At 53.6% G+C, this 24140-nt stretch overlaps 9 protein-coding genes across 9 annotated transcripts; 4 read left to right on the forward strand and 5 right to left on the reverse strand.

Moving 5' to 3' along the window:
* Positions 1-79: 79 nt before the first annotated feature.
* Positions 80-1849, forward strand: BO82DRAFT_353498 (aldose epimerase family protein). Its single transcript, XM_025634968.1, has one exon. The coding sequence runs from the start codon at positions 304-306 to the stop codon at positions 1513-1515; it is 1212 nt and encodes a 403-aa protein (XP_025493077.1). The 5' UTR covers positions 80-303; the 3' UTR covers positions 1516-1849.
* A 120-nt stretch (positions 1850-1969) lies between these two features.
* BO82DRAFT_281149 (putative actin-related protein RO7) lies at positions 1970-3862 on the reverse strand (the record flags this gene model as incomplete). Its single annotated transcript, XM_025631329.1, has 2 exons — positions 1970-2310; positions 2440-3862. The coding sequence occupies 2 exons, from the start codon at positions 3860-3862 to the stop codon at positions 1970-1972; spliced, it is 1764 nt and encodes a 587-aa protein (XP_025493078.1).
* Positions 3863-4464: 602 nt separating this feature from the next.
* On the forward strand, positions 4465-6208 carry BO82DRAFT_401192 (crossover junction endodeoxyribonuclease; the record flags this gene model as incomplete). The annotated part of the gene is made up of 2 exons (XM_025639237.1): positions 4465-4487; positions 4567-6208. 2 exons carry the CDS (start codon positions 4465-4467, stop codon positions 6206-6208), a joined length of 1665 nt encoding a protein of 554 aa, XP_025493079.1.
* Positions 6209-9790: 3582 nt separating this feature from the next.
* BO82DRAFT_353500 (diacylglycerol/polyprenol kinase family protein) lies at positions 9791-11756 on the reverse strand. Its single transcript, XM_025634969.1, has one exon. It carries the CDS (start codon positions 11384-11386, stop codon positions 10223-10225), a length of 1164 nt encoding a protein of 387 aa, XP_025493080.1. The 5' UTR covers positions 11387-11756; the 3' UTR covers positions 9791-10222.
* A 179-nt stretch (positions 11757-11935) lies between these two features.
* On the forward strand, positions 11936-14240 carry spb4 (ATP-dependent RNA helicase SPB4). Its single transcript, XM_025637961.1, has 3 exons — positions 11936-12298; positions 12357-12866; positions 12952-14240. The coding sequence occupies exons 1-3, from the start codon at positions 12009-12011 to the stop codon at positions 14096-14098; spliced, it is 1947 nt and encodes a 648-aa protein (XP_025493081.1). The 5' UTR covers positions 11936-12008; the 3' UTR covers positions 14099-14240.
* A 701-nt stretch (positions 14241-14941) lies between these two features.
* On the reverse strand, positions 14942-18302 carry BO82DRAFT_58747 (uncharacterized protein). Its single transcript, XM_025641358.1, has 4 exons — positions 17668-18302; positions 16739-17248; positions 15590-16679; positions 14942-15521 (listed from the first exon to the last, which is right to left on the reverse strand). Exons 1-4 carry the CDS (start codon positions 18050-18052, stop codon positions 14996-14998), a joined length of 2511 nt encoding a protein of 836 aa, XP_025493082.1. The 5' UTR covers positions 18053-18302; the 3' UTR covers positions 14942-14995.
* A 983-nt stretch (positions 18303-19285) lies between these two features.
* Positions 19286-20627, reverse strand: BO82DRAFT_353504 (mitochondrial 37S ribosomal protein uS15m). Its single transcript, XM_025634970.1, has 2 exons — positions 20503-20627; positions 19286-20422 (listed from the first exon to the last, which is right to left on the reverse strand). Exons 1-2 carry the CDS (start codon positions 20546-20548, stop codon positions 19569-19571), a joined length of 900 nt encoding a protein of 299 aa, XP_025493083.1. The 5' UTR covers positions 20549-20627; the 3' UTR covers positions 19286-19568.
* Positions 20628-20831: 204 nt separating this feature from the next.
* rps0 (40S ribosomal protein uS2) lies at positions 20832-22205 on the forward strand. Its single transcript, XM_025634971.1, has 2 exons — positions 20832-21089; positions 21190-22205. Exons 1-2 carry the CDS (start codon positions 20920-20922, stop codon positions 21914-21916), a joined length of 897 nt encoding a protein of 298 aa, XP_025493084.1. The 5' UTR covers positions 20832-20919; the 3' UTR covers positions 21917-22205.
* A 482-nt stretch (positions 22206-22687) lies between these two features.
* BO82DRAFT_333388 (putative Rho-like small GTPase) lies at positions 22688-23916 on the reverse strand. The gene is made up of 4 exons (XM_025633213.1): positions 23570-23916; positions 23218-23446; positions 22999-23118; positions 22688-22931 (listed from the first exon to the last, which is right to left on the reverse strand). The coding sequence occupies exons 1-4, from the start codon at positions 23656-23658 to the stop codon at positions 22770-22772; spliced, it is 600 nt and encodes a 199-aa protein (XP_025493085.1). The 5' UTR covers positions 23659-23916; the 3' UTR covers positions 22688-22769.
* Between the last annotated feature and the right edge of the window lie 224 nt (positions 23917-24140).

The following is a 24140-nucleotide window of genomic DNA, read 5'->3' on the forward strand; positions in this document are numbered from 1 at the left end:
GTCGGACAATTGACAACATGAGCTAACCATGAGTACCAGTAGCGGCATTCCTACCCCAGTTCCTGCGTGCTGCTGTCACCCCCGCCCCCTCCGCCGGCGGTCAGGCGCGCCATCATGAGGTAGAAGAGCCCTAATGTGGAGTAGTTAAATAGAACGATGGGACCTTCCTCCACAAACCGCCAGGGAATTCCCCAGCTGCTCGGTTGTTTCCGTTCCACCCTCTGCCCTGCCCGCATCACTCCCCGGATTCTATTCCTGTACTGCTGCCTGTGCCTTGCGGTCACCACACTACTCGGAATCAGAATGCATCTCAAGAGCTATCTTTCCACCGCCCTCTATGGGCTGCCTGTACTGTCCCAGGCTGCAGTAGCAGTAGCGACGGACCCTTTCAAGGCCTACACCATTAGCGCAAAGAACATCACTGCAACTCTGATCCCCTACGGTGCACGGTTGACATCTCTCAAGGTCCCAGACCGCAACGGGAATTTCCAAGACGTGGTTGTAGGCTACGATGATCCAAAGCGGTACCTTCAAGACACGGAGACCAACCGCACTTTCTTTGGGGCCGTTGTCGGCCGGTACGCCAACCGCATCAAGAACGGCACCTTCTCAATTAGCACCGAGGAATATCATATTCCTGAGAACGAAAATGGCGGCAAAGACACCCTCCACGGAGGCCCATTGGGCTATGATGGCCGCAACTGGACCGTCACCGCGTACTCCAACTCGTCCATCACCTTCACCCTGGTTGACCGTGCCTTTGAGGATTTCCCGGGTGATGTGATCACCCATGCCACGTTCAGTGTCCAGACCGAGGCCACCAATGAGAACCCAGAGGGCTTGCCCCAATTGACCACCAAACTGGTCGCTCTGGCTCTGACGGAAACCACCCCTATCATGCTTGCCAACCACATCTACTGGAATCTGAATGCCTTCAAGAACGAGACCATCCTCGACGACACCTGGCTGCAATTGCCCCTATCCAAGCGCCTCATCGGCACCGACGGGATTTTGATTCCTGACGGCAGCATCCTGGATGTCAGCACCGCCTACAATGGCTCTGCGGACTTCACTGCCGGCAAACTGGTCGGTAAGGATATCGACGAGGCCGTGCACCTCTGCGGCTCCAACTGCACCGGCTACGACAACTGCTTCATTGTCGATCGCCCTACACAATACACGGCCTCCAACTCCATCGTGCCCATCGTCCGCCTGAACTCCAGCACCACCGGCATCAGCCTGGAGGTCGCCACCAACCAGCAAGCCTTGCAGATCTACTCCTGCAACGGCCAGAACGGCACCATCCCCATCAAGGACTCGCAGATCAAGCTCAACAAGGAAGAGGGCATCGACGGCGCCGAGTACGTCAACAAGTACGGCTGTCTGGTGATCGAGACGGAGGGCTGGATCGACGGCATCAACAACCCGGAGTGGGGCCAGCTGTCGGATCAGATCTACTCGCCTGAGACCGGCCCGGCCGTCAACTATGCCACCTACCGATTCGGCACCGTCTAGGCTGCTGCTGCTGCTGCTGCTGCTGCGGGGGCTTGCGGAAACAAACTTTGCTTGATTGCTTGAATCTCCTCTTTTAGCGACGCAAAAAGAACAATCTTCTCGAGGCATATCTCTATGACACTTGGTCGTACCCCCTTGGCTCTCGAAACTATCTTTCCGATGTAGAATCTCTGCAACTATGTACATAACATGATCTCAGGGACCATTAGGTCTAACTAGTCACCTTAGGTTGCAATAAGTTACTCATCCCTGAGCCCTCTTAACTCATCGACCTCATTTTCCCACTCAAAGAGATAAATCCCCTACTCAAAGATTAAAGGCACCGCTCAAATCTAATCAATGGAGTACTCAGAACCGTCAAAGAAAATAAATGGGTATACAAAATGCAGTCAGTGCTAAGAAATCTAACGCAAACGAGGAACAACGCTTGTACTGTAATTGCAAGAAACAAAGTCTACCCCCACCCCGCCAGCGTCCAACTCGACCGATCCCCGCCGCCTCCAGCCCTCAACCCCGACCGTCGGTCGGGGACGTGGTGCCCATGGATCTCGAACTCGCGAGTCGTCGCCCCGGCCAGACCATGCTGGAGGTACTTCTCGCGCTCGATCTCCACCAGGCCCCGAATCTTGAGGCTGGTGGTCAGGCTCGCCCCGGCCCAGGGGCCCAGCGACTCAACCTCGCGCAGCACCCCCTGCACGGACGGCGGCAGCGCGTCGCGGTCCCGGTCGCGGTTGTTCCGCCGGATTTTCTGCTCGATGGGGTCTTCGAGGTCCGCTTCGTCCTCGGGTTTGGGGTCTTCCGGGGTTTGTTGCTGCTGCCGCAGCTTGGGGTTCTCTGTGGCTGACTCGGGGTTTGGTTCTGGTTGGTGGGTTGATGGTTCGAGAGACTTCGTCTCCGTCGGTGTGTTGTTCGACGGGGCAGGACGGTTGTCCTCGCTGGGGTCTGTTGTAAGATGAGGAGATGCCGGATCTTGAGCGGAAGCTTGGACTTGGGACGAAGGGGAGATTCGGAGGCTGGCAAGCTTGCGTCGTTGTTGTTCGATCACTTTGCCGCGGACGGGCGACCAGCCGTGTTCGGCGACAAGCGCTGCAACATCCGCAAGGATTCGCTGGCGGATGCCGGGGATGTTGGCGCCGCCGCCGGTGAAGATGATGCGTGACATGCAGGTGCCGCGGGCGTCGGGCGGCAGGGTAAGTAGGGCATTATAGATCAGGAGCGGGAGAGGCTTTTCTTCGTCGTCGAGCTCGCAGTCTGCTGTGCCAGCAGCAAAGAGGACGCTTTCGACGGGTTCGCTGAAGGCGGAGAAGGGGAGATTGATGTAGGTAGATCCTGGGTTCGAGGGGGACGGGATTTCCACTGTCCGCTGCAGGAGGGAGGAGAGAGGGGGATGGTGTGTGGTGGGCTCGGTTTCGCTGTCGTCGGGTTGTGGTTGCTGCTGCTGCTGCAAATCTGCTGGTGAGGGTCCCTCCCGGGGTCTGCACCATAGGAATTTACTGGCAACTTCTTCGCAGAACTCGAACCGGGCGGAGATTCCACTGTCGCCCGGTGCTGGCTGCGATCTAACCCCACGCGCCGTTGGGATACTTGTAAGCAACCGACCCGTCTCCTGCAGCAGGGCTTTCATGGCCCGTGTGCTCCGCTCAATTGCGATCTCGCGATACTCATACACCCCCGTGACCACCGTCTCCGCCCAACCGATATCCACCACCAAGGCGGAGCGCACCCCGGCCGCGGTCGCCGCCATCGTAGCACTAGTCAACAACGTGATGCTCGGGAACCGCCACCGACTGAAAAGCGTCGACAGCAAGGCCGACAGCAACGGGTGCGGCATGATGGCGGGGAGCACCAGCACCAGTCGCGACGTGCCCGCGTCCGTCAACAGGTATTTGTTGTAGGTCTCTCGGAACACCCGCTCGATCTTGTCCTCCACAAGGCCCAGGTCTACCCCCCGGAGATCCATCTTCCAGAGCTCGTAGGCGCTCGCCCAGTCTTCCGGGTTGACAAGCGGGCGCGACTGTGCCGGGTCGGTATCTGGGTTGTTCGTCTTCAACCAGCCGCGGTAGTCGCCCACGCGGCGGCATTCTTCGGGGCCGCAGCCTACCACACACATCGGCACGCTCTCCCCCTCAAAGCCAGCCCGGAGCCAGCGGGAGCCAAGCTCAAAGATGATGGCATCTTCTTCGCCGCGGAATGAAGTGCTCGAGGTTGTGCTGGCGAAGGAGGAGTTGTTGGATCGCAGGTTATGTTGTGGGGTATGGGGGGAGGATGGAGTCCCGCGCAGACTGCTCATCGAAAAGGGACGCTTGCTGTCGTCGTACCCAGAGTTGGTATATGATGTGCTTGCCATGGCTCAGATGGGTCTTTGGGGCCTCCTTTGGGAAGCTGGACGTCGTTCGTTGCTGTCGTTCTTGTTGTACTAACTTCTTTCCTCAAAATCACAGCGCGGGGAAGGTTCGGAGGTCCGAGGGTCACACGCAGCGATCATGCTTCCCTTTGCAGCGAGTCTCTCGAGATCTTTTGGCAGTCAGTCAGCCGTGGATCAATCCCTTGGGCCAATTGAGCAAATTGGCCAAGTCAAGTGCGACAGCGAAAGCAGCAAGGCGACTGACTGAGCGGCCAGCAACAACGGAGTGAATCTCCAAAGGCGGACGGATCTACATCGGGCCGCGCCAATCGCCCAGTTGTCGGCCGCCATCAAACAACAACACATCTCCGTTTGATCGGCCTCTCTTCTCTCTTACCCTTTTTCCAATTCACTGTCTTTCCGGGTGGCTTTTTGGAGTGCCGCCTGTGGTAGGTTGGGCTATCCTTGTGGTCACACACAGCTCTGGAATTGAGAGCGCAGTCGGAATGGGGATCCCAGGGTACGTGAAACCAGAAAACTTCCCTTCCCTCCCCCCGTCTTTTCTCCGTGCTACCGATTGCCCTCGAGGAGGGACAAACAAATCTATGTCCGGTTTCCCCGTCTGCACGTGAGCGCACGAGAGAAATAGACATGTCAACCACCAACTCCTTCCAGGCCCCTTTCGCTAATTTCAAACAACACTAAAGCCTTATCCAAGCGATTGGTACTGGAGAGCGAATCTCTTTGTCCAAGTTGGCGATAGGACATCTGGAACGCAATGCAAGACCCATTCGTGTCGCAGTGGACATTTCCATCTGGCTTTTCCAGGTGCAAGCCGGTCGGGGCGGCCGAAACCCCGAATTGCGCACTCTGTTCTACCGACTGCTGAAAATCCTGGCATTGCCCATCCATCCGCTCTTTGTGTATGATGGACAGCATAAGCCACCTTTCAAACGAGGTCGCGCCGTGGCTGCGCGCAGTTACGGAAGTGCGCCGATCATTCGCCTGTCCAAGATCATGGTGGATTTGTTCCGATTTCCACGCCACGATGCGCCCGGAGAGGCTGAAGCCGAGTGCGCGAGGCTGCAAAAAGTCGGAGTAGTTGATGCCGTCATGAGCAATGACGTCGATACTCTCATGTTCGGGTCAACATTTACGGTCATGAACTTCTCGAAAGAGAGCGGGACCGGTAATGCGGCGGCCACCCATGTCACTTGCTATCGCATGGACTGCGCTGCGTCCCCTTCCAATGTGATGCTCAATTCGCTTTCGAATGCGATGCTGGATCGTGCGGGCATGATCTTGTTTGCTATGCTAAGCGGTGGTGATTATCTTCCCTCTGGTGTTCCGAAATGTGGCAGCAAGCTGGCTGGCGAGATTGCTAGAGCGGGCTTCGGAGAAGATTTGTTAGAGATTATCGATTCGGATGGTCCCGACATGGAGGTGCGGCTGAGCGAGTGGAGAGAAAGACTGCAATATGAGCTGGAGGAGAACGAAAGCGGCTACTTTCAAACCAAGCACAAGGTTGTCCGAGTGCCGGAGACATTCCCGGATAAAACCATTCTCTCATATTACGCCAAGCCGGTGGTGTCGACAAAGAGCGAGATCGATGTTTTACGGCACCGCTTGAGGAATGCATGGGACCAAGAGGTTGACGCGGTGCAGCTGAGAAGGTTCACCGCTGACACCTTTGACTGGAACTACCGCTCTGGAGCTAGAAAGGTAACCAAACTACTGGCCGAACCTCTTGTTTGCTACAGACTCCGCCTTGGGAAACAGGCCTCAGCCTTCTCCGCAAACCAGCCAAAGCTTTCTAGCAGCGAAGTGCCGATGCTGCAGAAAATCAACAAGAGCCGAGAGAGCTATAGCACAGATGGTATGACCGAATATCAGGTTGACATAGTTCCCGTCGACGTCGTTGGCTTGGACATCATGGCCGAAGAACCGAATCCCCCCTTGCCTTCGCCGGGAACCACAGCGTCCGCCGACGAAGACGAAGAGGAGCTTGAGAACACCACGGATCCTGCTCCCCAAACAACCATCAAAAAGCGTGTCACAAAGCGGTACGATCCTTATTGTACCGACAAGATCTGGATTTCCAAGACCTTGGCAGTACTAGGGATTCCAGATGTTGTGGAAAATTGGAAGAAGGCAGAAGCGGAGAAAGCGGAGAAAGCCAACGCACCGAAAAAAACCACACGCAAGACGGGCCCGCGAAAGAAAGTCATCGACCCTGGAATGAAGCAGGGAAGCATCTTGAAGTATGGATTCTTGACCAAGGAACGATCGGAAATTGGAAACGACAAGCGCCTCCAGCTCGCAAAGATCACAGATGATTCCGGTTCTTAGTTTCAGCCTTACGATAAGGACACTGATTCCTCTCTCTCACATGATTGGTCACAGAAATCGCTTTGATCACTGTGCTCGGCATCGTGATCTACGCAAGGCTATTGAAGACTCGGTTGCCTATACTACGGAGTGAAGCAGCGACTTGCGCCGTGGCTAGAGCTATGATTGTTCCTGCCGCTTCATTTTCCATACCAGAAATGACAGCTTTGTCTCCCCTCTTTGCAATCTTCGCTGAGGATTCCCTTGTTTCCTTGGACTTGGATGATATACCGTACTGCGGCTGGGCAGACGGGAAGATTCCCATATACATGATGGCCTCTCTCAGAAGTATATATGAAGACTAGAGCCTTGGTAGTCTTGTTCTATGGGACAGCACGAGACAACAAGACCGGACAACTACTCGACTATCCTTGCTTTGGCGATCTTGGTCAGCAAACACGCCTAGATTGTCTCACCCGAGTTCCTGAAAATGGAAAGAGAATTAGGCCGCCTGCAAAAGGCTTCACCAGACGATGTTCCGGCCAAGTTCCGGCTCCAAATTAGATTCTATGCCGCATCCATGCCAGTGACAAGCGACGCGCCGCTTCAAGACTACCTGAAATAACCTGGAAGATACCAGTCAACAAATGGACTGCGGTCTACTCAGGGCTGCGACAGTCAATCGCACGCGATTACCACAGCCTAAGGTATAAGATGCATCAAACATATAGTCAAGATAAACAAGCAATATTCTAGACATAATCAATTGAAAATATCAACGCCGATTGAGCAGGCGTTTATGACGGTAGAAGAATTTGCTTTAGAAAGAGGACCAGCCGGGCGATCAACTGTGTACGTTCCACCTCATCTTGCAACTTGAGCCGTGCCCTGCTTGTCCGCACCGTTTCTGGAAAAGAACAATCCACCTGGGGTCTATGAGGCCCCCGCACCACCCTCCCTCCTTCCTTGTTTAGGCAAGTACCTTCCTCGGCCTCTTAATATATGTAAATCAGACGAGGGAGGTGCGAATTCTACAAAGGATAGCTTAGTGGACGAGAATATCCCTTCAAAGAGATAGTACTTCTCCGGCTCTATTGTCTGATGTTTGTACAGTAGAGTGCATCGAAATATATTTCATGGAAACAAACAGAACAAACAGGGACAGAGTAGCGGGAATTGTCCGATCCCGGCCAAACCCTAAGTAAGGCGGATGAGAAGGTGGTCCGCATCGAAAATACCGGAGAATAAAGACACCGTTCAGACGGAAGGAGATATGCAAGGACTAGACTGTCCTCCGTAATACTCTTGAGCCGGTTGCACCGCTCTTCAACTTCACTGTTGGAACCCAGTCCAGGTCGATGATTGGAATGGGATCGGTAATGGTTGGCTTCGCCATCGGAGTAGAGCCTCTAGGATCTTGAGACATGAATATATATCCCGGCATATCTCCCACTGAGTGGCGTGCTGAAGCATTAATCACTTTGAATGAATACTCGACTCCCCAATCAACATGCAGGATTATCGTCTGTAGTTTTCTTGAGCATGCCAAGGGGAAGCGGTTCGCTGCTGTGGGTAGTATGCAGAGTAAGACTGCAGGTTGTGATGACGACATGTTAGCTTCAGTAGACGACAGAACAGGCACGGCAATTGCCTCCAGTACGACCACTTACTTACTAGGAACCGTGACTGCCTCGGGAGACCCGTAGTCAACAGGCATGGTACCCGACCTCTCAAGGAGAAGCGTCCCTGGGATAGCTGTGGTCGAGGCAGCTCCTGGTTTCTAGAGTATCTGTGCTGATTGTTTGGCCGGGGTGCTTCCTATGTTGTGGGGTGACTCACTCTCTGTACCCTTGGTCCATCGGGTTCTCAAGTATCTGGAGTATATCGCTGTCCGGTCCATTCTGTTCGAGATGGTTCGGTGGAGCTTTGGTCGCTTGTCACGATGACACACAACGCTATACATACAGCTATGACGTGTGAACCGTACGTCAGGGGCCTTATACTGCACGGCACGCGCATCCCAGACCTCACAATTGGCCTCTTATTTTGTCAAATGCGCCTGAATGTTGGTGACGTCCAGAAATATGTCAAGCATCGCCAGTGCGACTTCCTACGAGTGCTTCAGGTGCGGGACTGTCCATGGCTTTAGTCACGTTAGTATTGCTGCATTACAATCTGATAAACTTGAATCCCGCCGCGAAGGAACTCAGCCCTCAACTCGGGATTTCAGATGTTGTCGGATGTCTGTGGAAGTATGTGGTACACACTTTACTCTCTCGATGTGGTTATAGGGTCTTTGCAATGGCTCAGGCCTGAGGTTCTTTCGGCTAACTCATCCTCTTTTCCGAAGAGATCCGACGATCACTACCTGCTTGGTGGTTGCATTCTCACGCAGCCCTATAGCAAGACAACCCCGATCCTGCGTGACGGGAAGATTTCGTCGTGGAAGGAGTTTGAGGGCCAGGTAAACCCACGCGTCGCACAGCTTCATGCTGTAGAATGGCCAACCATCTAGCAGTCTGAGAGCTCGACAGCCCTATGTCCTATGTACTCGGTGACAGAGCAACGGTTCTTTTTCCTCTCATCGATGGCTTGCATGAGACGTTTGAAAGGACCGCTGAATTCGCGCAGGCTACCTCTTCAAGATGGGGACTCTTCTTCTTTGCGATACGTTCCTTCTTTGCAACCCTTTTTCGCGCGATTCGGTTCTCTCCCTGTCCCTTTCGGTTTAGCCATCAACATCGCTAGCTCACATGAAGACAAAGCACTTACTAGTTATTGTAATCCTTCGATCATCCTCCATCTAGAACATTTGCGCCAGCGGCGTCCGGAGGCTTGGAACGATTCCTGTGATTAAGCTGTCCGCGCCAGCTCATCGCCATCCATTACCATCCAATAATGAAAATCACGCCGCATGATGTGGCTCGCTTGGGGCACGCCCATTCTCTCTCTTCATGCTTTGTGTTCCCGCTTTGAAGTTTAATTTGGAGGAGCTTGATGATTTGGCGCAATACAGAGACAGGAAGGGTCCCAAATCCTTAGCGAGCAGGCAACTTCACGTATGGCATACCTCGAACGACGAGATATACATGGCTGAGTTTAGTCGCTCGGGGCTTCTGTAAGAAACGTCTGCTAGGACCTGCAGATGCGAGTCTTGTATACTAGATAGATATGGAGCTCGAATGCTAGTTGATAGCTGGGTTTCATGAAAGAAGCCTTGTCATATGAGAACGAATCCAGGTTATCAAGCATTGTGGGGAGCTTGTCTGATTTGATAAGAGGATGGAAGATTGCTTGGAGAAAGGAAGGAAAGGAATGGAGAAGAGATGGTTCTTTTCTATATGTGTGTATAGATACGATTTATATCACCCGATGAATGAGGATGCAAATTCACTGATTGAGTACACATCTATGTGGAATGAATGGTTACAGGGGCTGATTCACCTGAGAGCCAGAGTACCAATGAATGTGCTTGGTAGGCGAGATGTAACAGCACCAGGAACGCATCACAAGAGAATGTAGTATACTATTCGAGGAGACGGGTATTCACATCTACAACAACAGCTTTGGTGAATAAAAAACATATATATCCAGTAGCCAAACTGAATCTATTACACTGAGCATTAAGCATACAGAAGAGATGTTTGAATGAATTAGTAAGAAGAGGTTGGTATCGATTGTAAGCACCCAGGTATCACGAACTTGGAGATCTATCTAGATCCATCTATCACAAAGCAGTCCATTTCATGTATGTCAGGAGGCGATCCCCGGCCGCAAGTGACCTTTGACCAGTCACCACTGGAATGAATGAGAACAATAACAATAGCAAAAGAAGAGTGTGTAGAATAATCGGCGAGGCGTGGAGGAGAATAAGGCAAGGAAAGATGAACAGATAGCTGCGCATCATATAGACAAAGAAACAAGAGGTCGTCAGGCGGGATTTGTCCTCTAGCAAATATAGTAAGGGGGATATGGAACAGGAAGAAATAATACGGCCAACGCCAAAAGAGTTAGGGATTTGGAGTCTAATCGTTCTCAGCCAAAGACCTTGAGGAAGCCCCACAAACCAACACCACTGAGAACAGGGATCGTCAAATTATCGTCCCAGCCGAACAAGTCAATGAACTCGCTACCGGCAGCCACCAAGCCGGAAACAACGCTCATGACTCCAAGGGCCAGAGGTCCCGACAGGACAGCGCTGGAAGTATCCGCAGTCCAGCCGAGCAGATTCTTGACTGAGCCGGGGATCAGATTGAGGCGTCCGGTAAACATGAAAGAGCCTTCAGGATCATTGGGAAAAGTCCCGATGTAAGGGACGAAGAACCCCCAGAAAGCGGCGGCAGTGACGACCCCAACAAGCCAGGCGCTCAGGGTGCCCGCCAAGCTCTTGCCTTTGCGGAGCTGACGGGTGTGTCGGCCATAAAGGCGACCGAAGGTGGAAGCAGCAGTGTCACACCAGCTGAGTAGCAGCACACTCATGACACCGACATCCTTGGGAAGGAAGCGCAAGACAGCGTATGCGCCCAACAGATACCAGATGACGCCATTGTAACCGGAAACTTCCGTCTCGCGCATCAACGCTCCCACACAGCGAATATATAGCTTATTGACTGTCTCTGAACGATGGCGAATGATGTCGACAGAAGCAATGGGGACCAGAGCGCCAAAGAGCCATGGGGTGATTTGGAGCGGCTGAATACCTCGTGTGTACAAATGTAGTGTGAGGAAGCCGATGGATACGTGTAAGAGCTTGCGCGGGATTTCATGTCGGTGGATAAAGCTGCGATAACGGCTATGAAGAGGAATGAGACCAAGAGGAGAAGGGGATCGCGAAATGCTCTCCCAAGCACCACTGGGTCTGAGTAATGGCGACAGGTACCCATTGTTCGATGCGGCATGACCGTTCGTTGTTGGTGACTTGGTTCGCCCAGCCGGTAACTTAGGGTTGGACTTGCGTTTGCGTTTTCGCGCTGATTCTGGGCTGGGAGGGCTCCGAGAACGAGCCCGTGAGCGCTTGAGAGTCGCATCCGCGTCGCCGTTGGTCTCCTCCACCACTTCACCAAGTCGTTGTTGTCGACGCGCAGCAGAGCGCGTAGTGGGTCCGAAGTAGTCTCGCGAGCTCGAACTTGGGTCTGAGGGGGTGGGGGAGGGCGAGATCACACGAGGAGTCTCGGGAATGGCATCATGGTTTGTAGACATCTCGACCGAGGGTATGACGAAAGGTGGAAGGGCCGGATTCCAGATGACTCCGGACAAGGGTTGCGGAATTAGGTAGATGAAGAGGACAGCGCGAATGCCCGGTGTAGGGAAGCCGGGTGCTTGTAACGACGCAATGATGGGCAGGTCGAACGAAGAATAGGTGCAACGATGACGATGGAATGTGGCTTATGGCAGCCAGCGTCGAGTGTAGTCGTATGTACAGTACCAGGCAGACACACCGTTGCGCATGACGTTTCACACTCAGTAAAGAATCGACATGACACTCGAGAGGCAAGGTCTATACAGTGAGGATTTAGGAGAAATTCACTGCACGAAAAGGAGAGCAAACAGGATCGAGGATGAATTAATTTGAAGATGGGAGATATTCAGACTTGCGTTCAGCTTCGATTTCAGCCTGGAAACCGATTGGCTTCCGCCGAATCCGCAGGCGGTCACGTGTATCTGCGGCAGAAAATGCCCACCGCCTCCGGTATCTAATCGATAAGGGAAAAAAAAACTGGAGGATTGAATCTGAAGATGAAAAGATCGATGACGGTGTGAGGTGTCAAATCAATTATCAAATTACTTTGGGGAGAAGTGAGCGTCAAGCAGCCGACTCAACATGGCCCCTAAACCTCCTCCTGGCACATCTGCCAGAGCGTGGGATGCAGTGACACCCCCTCTCTCGGAATGGGTGCTCGACGCCGTCTCCTCCATGGGCTTCACGCGCATGACCCCCGTCCAGGCGTCGGCCATTCCTCTATTCATGGCGCATAAGGATGTGGTGGTGGAGGCAGTCACTGGCAGTGGCAAGACCTTGTCTTTCTTGATCCCCGTCGTTGAGAAGCTTTTGCGATTGGAGGAGCCTCTCAAGAAGCATCATGTCGGCGCAATCATTATCTCGCCCACCCGGTAGGTCTCATCTCAGTAGGGTCCAGGGCTGCGGTTATGGGCTAATAATCTATTCCAGAGAACTCGCTACTCAGATCTACAATGTCCTGACCTCGCTGCTTGCCTTTCACCCTCCATCTGCCTCCGTGCTCAACTCCGTCGAAGACGCCGATGCGCCTCGTCCCAAACACCTCTCCTCCGCCCTGAAGGTTGTCCCGCAGCTTCTCCTTGGAGGATCAACGACCCCCGCGGAGGACTTGAGCACCTTCTTGAAGCGGTCTCCGAATGTGCTGGTGTCGACGCCAGGACGGTTACTGGAGCTCCTCTCCTCGCCCCACGTACATTGTCCCCAGTCTTCGTTCGAAATGCTCGTCATGGACGAGGCCGACCGACTGCTGGATTTGGGATTCAAAGACACACTGCAAAATATCCTGCGTCGACTGCCCAAGCAACGGCGCACCGGTCTCTTTAGCGCCAGTATCAGCGAGGCAGTCGACCAGATCGTGCGAGTTGGTTTGCGCAACCCGGTCAAGGTCATGGTCAAAGTCAAGGGCACGTCAGGAGCCCAGGATAAGCGGACACCGGCCAGGTCAGTTTTCCGTGCATCAACCACATAAGACTTGAGCATCGCTTGCCCTGCCATTACCGTTAACATGCTAACATGATGCGACCAGTCTTCAAATGACCTACCTCACCACCCCACCCTTACACAAATTCGCGACCCTACCCGCCCTCCTCCGCTCCGTCGAACCCACCCCCCAGAAAACCATCTTCTTCGTGTCCACCTGCTCGGGCGTCGACTACCTCGCGGGCATTCTCCCCCTGATCCTGGGCGAGGAATTCCAGCTGATTCCGCTGCACGGCAAACACCAAGCCAACGTGCGCGAAAAGAACTTCCACCGCTTCCTCAACTGTCACACGCCTGCCATCCTGCTCACCACCGACGTCGCCTCCCGAGGACTGGACATCCCCTCGGTCGACCTCGTCGTTCAGATCGACCCGCCCTCCGACCCGAAGACCTTCATCCACCGCTGCGGCCGGGCGGGCCGCGCCGGCCGGAAGGGTCTGAGCGTGGTCCTGCTCCATCCGGGCCGCGAGGAGGACTACGTCTCGTTCCTTGACGTCCGCAAGACGCCGGTCGTCCCGTATCCGAAACCCCTCACCGTCTCCGACGCCGACGCCGCCGCCGCGACCAAGCGGGCTCGCAAGGCCGTGCTCGCCGACCGGGCCCTGCATGACCGGGGCCAGAAGGCGTTCGTCAGCTGGCTCCGCAGCTACAGCAAGCACCAGGCCAGCAGTATCTTCCGCGTCGCCGACATCGACTGGGAGGCGCTGGGCAAGGCGTGGGCCCTGCTGAAGTTGCCCAAGATGCCGGAGCTACGGTCTTTCACGGGCGACCGGACGCTGGGCGTCACGCTGGACTGGGACACTTTCACCTACAAGGATAAGCAGCGGGAGAAGCGCCGCAAGGAAGAAATGCAGGAGAGAGCCGAGCAGGCGGCGGCGGCGGCGGCGGCCAACGAGGGCGACGAATCCTCCAACAAGCGACGGGCGACCGAAAGCGCCTCCGCCTGGAGTAAGAACCTCGAGACGCGGAACAAGAAGCAGAAGCGCAGAGAGGTGAAGCAGGCGCGGGCCCAGCATACCCGGTGGGAGAAGATGACTGAAGAAGAGCGGCAGAAGGCTCGCGAGACAGAACAGATGGTGGAGCAGCTCCGTCTCAAGAATGAAGAGGAACGTCGACTGCGGCGCGCAGCCAAGGCGGCCGAGGGCAAAGGTGATGCTAATGCTGAGGATGACGAGTTCGAAGGTTTCGATTGAAATGACATCATGTAACCTGGTTTTCCTATCGTCATATAATTTTGATACCATGTCTACTACGTCTCTAGAATCTGATGTCCAATAGATGGTCCTCTTTCTCCGCATTTCACATACCCCTGCAGTAGTTACCATTTGTCTACCGGAAGCATTCTCATGCAATTCCCAGATTTCCTGCCTTAAAAATGAATTGATCACAAACTCATGAACTGTACATCGATTGTCTGTGTGGATGAAAAAAAGACGCTTGAGTGCCACTCGATACATGCAAGGCAATTCTTAATACAGACAACACCGGGAATGCTTCGCAAACCAAACCAGACAAAAACAGTGATGGTATCCCAAGACCTTTCTAGAACAACTCCTTGGGCAATAAAGGTACACTCGACAATCGAAAAAACCTGAACAGCTTTCAACCACATGGGCAGACCACGTTTTCGTGTGTATGAAGACGAATGTGGTGGTCTGAGTGAGAAAGAGCAAACGACAATTCAAAACCTAAACAATTTTCAACCGAATTAACAGACCACGATTTGGTGTAGTCTAAGCGACGAAGAGCTAAAGACATGCCATAACCTAAACAATTTTCGACCGAATGGGCACACCACGATTTGGTGTATGTAAAGACGAATATGGTGGTCTGATCGATGAAGAAGGGCACACGACAATCAAAAACCTGAACAACAGCCATCCGGATGGGCACACCACGATTTGGTGTAGTCTGAACGACGAAGAGCTAACAACATGCCATAACCTGAGCAACTTTCAACCAGATAGACAGACCATGGTTTGATGTAGAGACGAATGTGGCGGTCTAAACGACGAAGAAGAGCGAACAGTGTGCCAAGACCCGAACAACTTTCGACCTGATTCAGTAATAGCAGTTATCAAGGCAAGTTTTTATGCAAGTGCAGCGTGCGAAAATCCAAATTCCATTTCGCGCCTAAACGCGTCCAAGCCGGGCGTCCAGATATTATCGTAAGCGTGGTCGACCACTGAAGGATCCCACATTTCATTGGCGATGCGAACTGCCTCGGCACTGAAGCCCATATCTTCATAACTCTCAGCTTCAGGCCAGACAAGCTCAGAGAGGTCTCCAGTTGGGCAATTCTCATAGAGCCACTGAGCATCGCGAGCGAATTGGTCGTTACCGAAGTCCTCAGCGCTGGATGCACGCTCGGGACTAGCGACAGGTACAGGGACCGTGCTGGGAGTAGCAATAGGTGCGGAGACTGTGTCAGGGGTAGTAGCAAGAGTCAAAGGGCTCGAATAGCGGCTCGCAGTTCGGAGTCCACTGGGCGTCTTGGGTTTGTATTTCTCTGCTTGCAAGCGGACTCGAGCAAGAGCATCATCTTCGACCTTGGCTGGAGTAGTAGGAGGGACAAGCGCCTGCTGCGGAGTCACGCGAGTCTCTTCGGATGATGTGCTAGATAGAAAATTGGTTAGCAAGCCCTTGCCTTGCCTGGGCTCAGCGAGACAAAAGGAAGAACAAACCTCTCAGTAACGTGAGGCTGCGAAGGAGCTTCAATTGGTGAAATGGTCTGTGTATCGGGCACAGATTCGAGGGTAGAAGCACTGGGTTCCGATGGGGAGTCCGAATAGGGAGTCTCGAATGTACCGGCGCGGTTGGGAACGAAACCTGTAGCCTCGTCTTCCAAAGCTTCCGAGGAGGTGTCAGAACAAGGTGTCTCGAATGTACCATCCCGATTGGGAACAAAGCCAGGAGCGGGGGTATCTTCTTCTGAGGCATCAGAAGAAGTATCAGAATAGGGGGTTTCAAAAGTACCATCACGATTGGGAACGAAGCCTGGGCGACTCCGCGGATCCGGGTAAACAGTGGACTGTTCGGCCTGTGGAGCGGTATTGGGAGGAAGAGACGAGGATGAGTTATCCGATTCGCCAGACAGATCCATGCCGACGAAATGCTGTCCAGTGTATGGATCGGTTGCACGAGGCTTCATTCTAAGCTTGGATGGGGTATCCTGGGGACTCGCATCGAATCGAACTTTCTTCGAAGCTGGACGCTCGGACCGGAGAAGACTGCGAATGGCGGACTTTCCTTTCACGTCTTGTTTCTTGGGTTCGGATTGTGGGAGTGCAGGCTCTTCATCTTCTTCTTCTTCTTCTTCTTCTTCTTCTTCATCGTCTGAGATCACGAAATAGTCCTCGTACATTCCATAGCTGCATCCAGGCGGGTTAGGGATCACATCAGGGGAAGGGGCCCGCTTGCGCTTCTTCTGGTTTGGAGTGGAGGTGCTAGACTCTCCTGAAGCAGAATTGCGGCCTCCAGTTATGCTGGCTTCGGCAATGGAATCACCAGAATCTTTGGGGTTCGATGTAACGGCCGAAGACTCAGGAGCTTCGGCTGAAGCCGCGGCAGGGATCTGTTGGACGGACTTGGGGTTGGGTCTAGGTTTATCGTCAAGGTAGCGAGACCTGTCAATAGTAGCAGGGAACAGGGAGAAGGAGAGATCACGCTGCGGCTCTTGGGTCGGTCCCTTGCTCTTGGGAGTGGGCGACACTGTTCTATTTGAAGGAACGAACGCTCTAGGCTGTGTACGGTTGAGCGGTTCGGTTGATGGTTCTGCTGGCACTAACAAGCATAAGCGGAATAAACAATACCAAGCCATGAAGAAGGCATACCTTGATTCTCATTTCTTTCGGGGGTCCGTCCAAAAGTGGGAATGAGACGAGAAAGTCTGCGAGGGACAGAGTTCAGTAGCCCGCGGATTCTCCAGCCACTCGCAGGACGGTCCGGAGTGGTCGGTTGCTGTGTCGGTTCCGGTTCCTGCGCATTCTGTTCCTGGTGCGGTTCGATATCCTCGAAGCTTGGGAAAGGTTCAGTAATCGAAATATCTTCTCCCGGAATTGGGGTCCTCTCAGAGGCGAGACGGTCAGCGTCCTCCTGAGCAAGATACTGCGAGATGCGAAGACTGGTTCTGTAAATGCGGCCTTGCGACTCGGCGTTGCGACGGCGAAGTCTCTCTGAGAATGGGGTAATGTTGGCGGTCACACGGCGAGGCAAGGGACTGGCGTGAGAGAAGGGAGTACTTCCGGGAATGCCAAGGTTGCGCCGCTTATTCGCGGCGGGGGTGATTGGCTCTCCGTCGTTGTCGTTGTGGTCTTCATTGGTTGGGCGACGACGCTTCTTGTCTGTGTTGTACATTAGCCCCGCTCCTGTAAAAGAGGATGTGCCATGCCCCAGACCCCCGGGAGCACCAACGGGCCCCTGTTGAAAGGAACCTGTAGCGAGACCGTTGCTTTCACCCGACCCGATGTCCTCAGGCACGGGTGAAAGCACGTCCACAGCCCTACGCTGATTTGGAGGATGTGAACCGGTCCCGACCGGAGGAAATGGACTACCCGCCATTGGCACCACCGTGGCTGGTCCTCCGGCAGCTCACTAGGAACCGTGACTGCCTCAGGAAACCCGGAGCCGACAGACATGGTCCGCAACCTCTCAAAGCGAGGCGGCTCCGGGCTAGTTGGGGCCTCTGAGGCAGCCCTCGGTCCCCGGGAGGCGTGTGTTGATTGTCTGGCGGGGGCACTTCCAATGTTATGGGATGACTCACTCTCTGTAGCGTTGGAGTCCTGGCCTACTTCAGTGCTTCCGTTCTCCTGTGAGATTGGCGCCGCTTGCGATGCGGTGGGTTCGGCGTTCTCGTTGTCTTCGATCTGGTGCTGTTCGGTCTCCTCGGGATCGGATTGACCGGTTTTGCGAGTAGTCCGGCGCGTTGTGCGCTTCTTTGTAGTCGCCTTTTTCTTGCTGGCAGGCTTTTTGGTGATTGTGGAAGACGCTTTCTTAGCGCGCGTTGCCTTCGGGTGAGGGACGGGCTGTTCTTCTTCGGCGGCGGACTGCTGCGAGTTGCTTCTCGTCGATCTAGTGGGGCGAGCAACATTGTGGTCATCTAGGGAGACGAAGCCACCAGGCGACATCATCTGCGAGCGAGTACGCATTTTTGACTGTTCGAGAGAGTGAATGATAATTGGTAAATGTTCAGGTTGACACGGCACTAACGTGAACACCGTTGATGAATATGAATGTGGGACGACCTTGCAAGTCTTCCAATGTAGAGGCAGCTTAAAAGGCAGGTCGGACGCTAAGAGAAGAGATGGCGGATTCGAAAGAGGCAGGGTTGCGGTTTTCGTGCGCACAGAGAACAGACAATGACCCAAGTCGCAATTTAGCGTTGACCTTGAGAGCCCGTCTCGTGGCGTGAAATATGAACCTCAAGCTGAAGCAAGCACAGCAGGAGTTCAACAGGGGAGAAAATGAACACACGTGAAGGAGGATGATGGTGATTGCGAACTGATAGAGAATACAGGTTGTAAGGGCTGGAAACAAGGCCTGAGTCGAATAAAGCTCGAGTCTTCAGGCACAAAGATGTGAAGAGGGTGAAGGCGAGAGGAAGAGAGGGTGATGACAGGAAGAGAGAGGTGGAGTGACAGGAAGAGAGGATGGAGTGTAGGATGAAAAGAGGGAGAGAAGGTGCGGAGAGAAAGCGCGACGGGATCCCGACTCTGCTAGCACTGCGAGGCAGGAAGTCAAGCACAACTGAAAACAGACAAGGAAAGAGTAGGACGATAAATCGAAGCGCAAAAGAGCAAGTATTTGGGTGGAGATAAACGCTGTTGCGAACTGCGAAACAAGTGGAGAGGAGAGCGAGGATGTTGTAGAGAGGATGAGAAGGGAAGAGGAAGAGAAGAAGGAAAGAAAACAAAACTCACCGGGTGGGTTGTGTTATGATTCTGTTGTTATGTTGTTATGGCGCGTGTGGGCCGTGGACCCGCGGGGCAGCTGGCAACATTCACTACCAGAGCGAGCAAAGCTATAGCATCTGGTGATGGATGAGAGGATGGCAGTGAAGTGAATATTCACTCGACCACGCGGGAAATTTGCGGCTCGAAGGAGTGACGTCCCGGCAGAATTAACAGGGCGGTGAAGCCGTCGGCAACCGCAATCTCGCCGCAGATTCCCTGCGCCGTGATGGCTCAATCACTCCAGACTACTCAATAATATCGCTATGAAGACATCAGGCATGGATGGGTAATAATACACCCGGGTCTGAAGATTTGCACATGCATCATAAGAAAGGCAGGCTGATAAGTGGTTTAGCGCAGCAAAGAATGAACCTAGTTAGCTACACTAGTTCGTACTACAAGAGTCGCAGGCTCATTGATCAAACAGCAGAGGCAATGAGAAGTCGCATTCTATGCAAGCTAACTCTAAGTCGTTGAAAACGATAGCAATATTTGTACAGTACACAGCGATCCTCTGGGAACAGCCAGAAACGCTGGAGTGATGTGGCACTAGATGAAAAACAGTTTCGCCCGCTCTCTGCCATAGTCGCCGGGTGGTGGGAGGGGAACGGGTTCAGAGACAAAATCATGAGGTCGATATACGCCAAAAGAATAGTTTGAGAAGAGGATGGCCAAAGGAAATTATAGAATACAAACGCCGGCAGACTCCCCATTACATGCTAATCTCACCCTGCCAAGCAGCGTCGGAGAGGCCGAGGGTCTGGACCAGGTTCTGCCATCTGGGACCTCCACGCTCCTTTCGTCGCAGATAACGGAGAAGCTTCTGTCGCTTGTGTACGAGGAGGCGCAGGTTGCGCTTGTTGTGTTTGTCCTTGTTGGTCGTCTCAAGATGTTTGGACAAATTGATGATCTTGGCGGTCAAGATAGCCACCTGCACTTCTGGGGAACCAGTATCAGCGCCGACTCGGGGAAACTTTTCGGGTCGAGCAGTTGCAGAGTCGAGGGACACGCTTGCTGGTTTGGGAGGCAGGGTCTGGTCCGTGTTGTGCCGACCAAAAGTCTCGATACATCTCTGGATGCGGAGGCGCATGCGATCTTGGTTGTTTCCGTTTCCAAGGTTCAGAATCCGATTCATGGCTTCCAGTGCATTCGCGTGCTGCTTGTGGTGTTGCTCAGCTTGCTCCATCTCAAGCTGAGGGTCGGCGGTATCGCGGTCCGGGTTCACGAGAGGAGAAGTCAGGTCCTTGGAATGATTGAGAGCACGCTCTAGTTCGGTCGGTTTCACAAAGAAGTTGGGCATGGCATTCTCTGTATGCATCTGGGTCTCCTGCAATTCTTGGATGAAAGGGGTCGGTGCGCTCTTGACGGGGTCTCCCAAAGCTTGCTCACGTTCCTGGGCAAGAGCTTGTCGGCGAGAAAGGTTGGCTGCCTTGCGCTGGCGCGACTGAGCTGTCAAGAAAGGGTCATGCCTGCGACGTTCTCTTGCCTCTGCAGAACCGGCTCTGATTGTGGTCTTGGAAGGGTTGAGAGATAGGGCGGCGAGCGGACTCTGAATGGAGGAAGAGCCTGGTATCAACAGCACACGAGTTAGAGAGGAATTGGCGACCGACCAAGGCGGAAGTGGTGAAGGAGGAGTGAAGGCATACCAGTGAAAGCCCTAAGGGAGGGCTGAAGAAGCAAGCGAGGAGACATAGTTGGAAGCCTGAGACGGCGAGCACTGGCTATGGTCGTAGAACAAACCGGAGCTTCTTCGCATCTAAGGCCGTCAACCAGCACAGGCGCGCTGAACTTTCTCCGAAATCTCGAGGACCGGGCAAAGTACGCTAGTCCCAGTATGGGTGGTACGCTTCACGTGATATTAGGGAGACGGTCCGGGGACTCCCGGTCTTGGCTAACCCTAGCCCTAGAATTCACAAACGGCAAGCGAAATTCATCACCATCTCAGCGCGGCGTGGAAAAGTTCAGCTTCGCGTTCCGTCTCTCCTCCCGTCATCACCACCGCGACAAGCGCCAGTCGATTGATATCCTCAATTCGATCTCCTTTGCAGAGTCAATCGTCCACCATGGCCCCCTCCCAGCTCCCCCCGATCTTCAACCCTACCTCCCAGGACATTGAGCAGCTCCTGGCTGCCCAGTGCCACCTGGGATCCAAGAACCTCCAGTCCCACATGGAGCCTTACCTCTGGAAGACTCGCCCCGACGGTGTCAACGTTATCAACATTGGCAAGACCTGGTACGTTTACTAGGAGAAGGAATCGCAACGCGCAATTGGGGGGCACGAGACATATAAATTCGCCCAGAAATCTAACTTGCGCGCGCGCGCGATTGTATAGGGAGAAGATCGTCCTGGCTGCCCGTATCATCGCTGCCATCGACAACCCGGCCGATGTCTGTGTTATCTCCGCTCGTCCCTACGGTCAGCGTGCTGTCCTGAAGTTCGCCTCCCACACCGGTGCCACCGCCATCGCCGGTCGCTTCACCCCCGGTAACTTCACCAACTACATTACCCGCTCTTTCAAGGAGCCCCGCCTCATCATCGTCACCGACCCCCGCACCGATGCCCAGGCCATCAAGGAGGCCAGCTACGTCAACATCCCCGTCATCGCCCTCTGCGACACTGACTCCCCCACCGACTTCGTTGACGTTGCCATCCCCACCAACAACAAGGGTCGCCACGCCATCGGTCTCGTTTGGTGGCTGCTCGCCCGTGAGGTCCTCCGCCTCCGTGGTACCATCGCCTCCCGCGAGGTTGACTGGGACGTCGTTGTCGACCTGTACTTCTACCGTGACCCCGAGGCTGAGGAGAACAAGGAGATCGCCGACGAGACCAAGGTCGCCAGCGCTGAGGAGGTTGGCCCCGCCGCCATCGAGTCCGGCTACGCCGGTGACAACTGGGACACCGCCGGTGCTGGTGCTGGTGCTCCTGGCACTGCTTTCTCCGCTGCTACCGCTGCTGCTGGTACCAGCTGGGAGGCTGACGGTGCCGACTGGGCTGCCAGCTCTGCCGCTCCTGCTGGCGAGAGCTGGGCTGAGACCAAGCCCGCTGAGGGCAACTGGTAAATGTTTGAACCCGGTGACGCGGACGGTCGTTGAGAGGGGACTTTGATTCACATCTTCTTTTCCATGAAGCATCTTGGGCGATTGGTGGGGGAGCTTTCAGTGGACTCCTTTGCCGAATTGGAGCGACACTCGCGCACCCTTCCAACCACAGAAGAGGAAAAGCAATCCCCTTGTCATGTCTATCCTAGTCTCTGTTCAACAATTTACCAAAAAAACCAAAAAGCAAAGGAAGAAAAATTGAGGAAAAAAAAACACACACAATCAACGGGAGATCCACTACTTCAAAAACCAACCCTTTTTTCCTACTCTTTTCCTTTCTCTGACGTGGTATGCTACGGTGAAAACCCTTTTTCCCGCCCATCCGATTTTTGATGTTTCGTTTATGGTGTGCATCGGGGAGGAATTGCAACGATAAACAGTTGACTTGGCGCTTATGAGGGAAAGATATCCAGTTGTTCTCTTGCCTCGGTGAGCTTCTGGGGGAAAGCCCTGTGCTGTCAATTTACAAGGTGGACTTAAGCGTTACCTTGGTTTCTCCCTGCATGTTTATCATAGCCGTAATTGAAAAGTGATGCCAGCTACCATGTCTTTCCATCGTTCGTAGCAGTAGAGAGAGTAGAGTAGAGATGCGTAAACTCAACGGGGTTTTATTCCGGTATCCGGTGTGATCGGTCTACGAGCACTGTTAAGTCCTTTATAAATATAAAGTCATTTACCATGTGCTTTACACCTCAGTCCATCCGCCTACCTCGGCTTCCGAGACCACAAGACCTTAGATTTCAGCGAAGCTCGACCGAAACACCTATGAACGATTAAATATCGAAAAGAAGGGTATCACAAAGAAAGAAACCAATCAACAAACGACACAACCCCCATTACTCTGCCCGCCCGCCGCCGTCAAGGTCATCCCCGCCATCCGCGCGATATCCTCAAAGGTCTCCGCCATCAGCTCACCCGTAGCGGCGGAACATTCCGCATAACGATCGCATCGAAGTTCCTGGGCGATGCGGTATGACTATAACAAATCAGCGCAGCTCGATCTATGCAACCAGGAACAACACTCCATGCAGGAGCAAGCTCACCTCCTGTGGGTAGATGATCCCCTCTCCCTCGACTCTGAGATCTCGTTTTAGTCCCACCACCATGATGGGGATGCGCTCCCCGTAGCCGTGTTGGAAGTACCGGATCACATCGTGTCGCCACTAGAACCGGGGTCAGAATGGAGAAGCACGACGAAGGGATGAGGGGGCCTTCAATATGAACAATGGGCCCTGCTCCACCCGGATCTCAAGCCCACTTACCCCCCTCAACCCGTTCAGGGTTTCGCGATTGGAGATATCGAACGCCAGAAGCACCACATCCGGCCGGAGAGTCGACCAGTGCTGATTGGGGCTGGCGGTATCGAAGATCTCGAGGGTGAATGACTTCTTGGAGAAGCGAATGTCATAGAGAAATGGCTGGTCGCTATCCCGTAATGGGACGTCGTCTCCTCTTTGTCCCTGATGTCGGCGATGGTTAGATTTCAGGCTCCTGAGGTGGCATTAGCGGACAAATGCAATTTTGATAGAGCGTGGAAGAGAATAGGAAGGATAGTAATAATAATGAGTTGCGAATATTGCATGTGAAGATTGGTCAAGAACAGGATCTACTCACGATAGAAAGGTCGACTTGCCACAACCTGAGTCTCCTAGGAGTAAAATCGTAACCGTCGGGTTGTCTTCTTGGAGGTAGGAGTCCGCCATTCAGATTGAAATGCTATGGACGCTTGTGATATATCGAGAGATTGTGTTGGCTTGTAAAGTGCACTCAATTGTCACCGACAGTTGGACATTTCACCGTATTTCTACAGGGTTATTGCCTGTGATGGTTATCGCAAAGTCAAGTTAGTGTGCTAGATGCGATAAGATCCGGAATATGTACACAGTATGTCACGCGGTCCGCCTTCAAACCAGTCGTTGCTTGATATTTCCCACAATAGATCTATGCTGGACAACCGACAGAAGTTACTGTCCATAGAATTTAGTAATCTGCGCATCTACTAGAAGAGGTAGACTGATAAAACCAAGGAGCATTTGATTCTCGAGTATAGTCAAGCCACAGCTGAACGACCAAATCCTCCAATATCAGCGGGCGTAATATTACCGGAGTTACACGGGCAATACACTCCGTAAGGCTATCTGGATCAGCGACTCTAAATTTTTCGCATCGCAGACCCAAAGAAAAC

This window comes from Aspergillus uvarum, assembly GCF_003184745.1.
Source record: "Aspergillus uvarum CBS 121591 unplaced genomic scaffold BO82scaffold_20, whole genome shotgun sequence".
Classification (NCBI taxonomy): domain Eukaryota; kingdom Fungi; phylum Ascomycota; class Eurotiomycetes; order Eurotiales; family Aspergillaceae; genus Aspergillus; species Aspergillus uvarum.

What these genes read in the sequence shown, in the direction of transcription:
- BO82DRAFT_353500 (XM_025634969.1), bottom strand. Translation starts at nt 11,386, where the DNA reads ATGTCTACAAACCATGATGCCATTCCCGAGACTCCTCGTGTGATCTCG.
- spb4 (XM_025637961.1), top strand. Translation starts at nt 12,009, where the DNA reads ATGGCCCCTAAACCTCCTCCTGGCACATCTGCCAGAGCGTGGGATGCA. An exon ending in ATCATTATCTCGCCCACCCG is followed by an intron (nt 12,299 to 12,356) that starts GTAGGTCTCATC and finishes AATCTATTCCAG; the next exon opens with AGAACTCGCTACTCAGATCT. An exon ending in GATAAGCGGACACCGGCCAG is followed by an intron (nt 12,867 to 12,951) that starts GTCAGTTTTCCG and finishes TGATGCGACCAG; the next exon opens with TCTTCAAATGACCTACCTCA.
- rps0 (XM_025634971.1), top strand. Translation starts at nt 20,920, where the DNA reads ATGGCCCCCTCCCAGCTCCCCCCGATCTTCAACCCTACCTCCCAGGAC. An exon ending in ATCAACATTGGCAAGACCTG is followed by an intron (nt 21,090 to 21,189) that starts GTACGTTTACTA and finishes GCGATTGTATAG; the next exon opens with GGAGAAGATCGTCCTGGCTG.
- BO82DRAFT_353504 (XM_025634970.1), bottom strand. Translation starts at nt 20,548, where the DNA reads ATGTCTCCTCGCTTGCTTCTTCAGCCCTCCCTTAGGGCTTTCACTG. An exon ending in CTCCCTTAGGGCTTTCACTG is followed by an intron (nt 20,423 to 20,502) that starts GTATGCCTTCAC and finishes TGTTGATACCAG; the next exon opens with GCTCTTCCTCCATTCAGAGT.
- BO82DRAFT_333388 (XM_025633213.1), bottom strand. Translation starts at nt 23,658, where the DNA reads ATGGCGGACTCCTACCTCCAAGAAGACAACCCGACGGTTACGATTTTA. An exon ending in CCCTGAACGGGTTGAGGGGG is followed by an intron (nt 23,119 to 23,217) that starts GTAAGTGGGCTT and finishes CCCCGGTTCTAG; the next exon opens with TGGCGACACGATGTGATCCG. An exon ending in GGATCATCTACCCACAGGAG is followed by an intron (nt 22,932 to 22,998) that starts GTGAGCTTGCTC and finishes GATTTGTTATAG; the next exon opens with TCATACCGCATCGCCCAGGA.
- BO82DRAFT_58747 (XM_025641358.1), bottom strand. Translation starts at nt 18,052, where the DNA reads ATGCGTACTCGCTCGCAGATGATGTCGCCTGGTGGCTTCGTCTCCCTA. An exon ending in GGACTCCAACGCTACAGAGA is followed by an intron (nt 17,249 to 17,667) that starts GTGAGTCATCCC and finishes TGTACAACACAG; the next exon opens with ACAAGAAGCGTCGTCGCCCA. An exon ending in CAGCCTCACGTTACTGAGAG is followed by an intron (nt 15,522 to 15,589) that starts GTTTGTTCTTCC and finishes TTTTCTATCTAG; the next exon opens with CACATCATCCGAAGAGACTC.
- BO82DRAFT_353498 (XM_025634968.1), top strand. Translation starts at nt 304, where the DNA reads ATGCATCTCAAGAGCTATCTTTCCACCGCCCTCTATGGGCTGCCTGTA.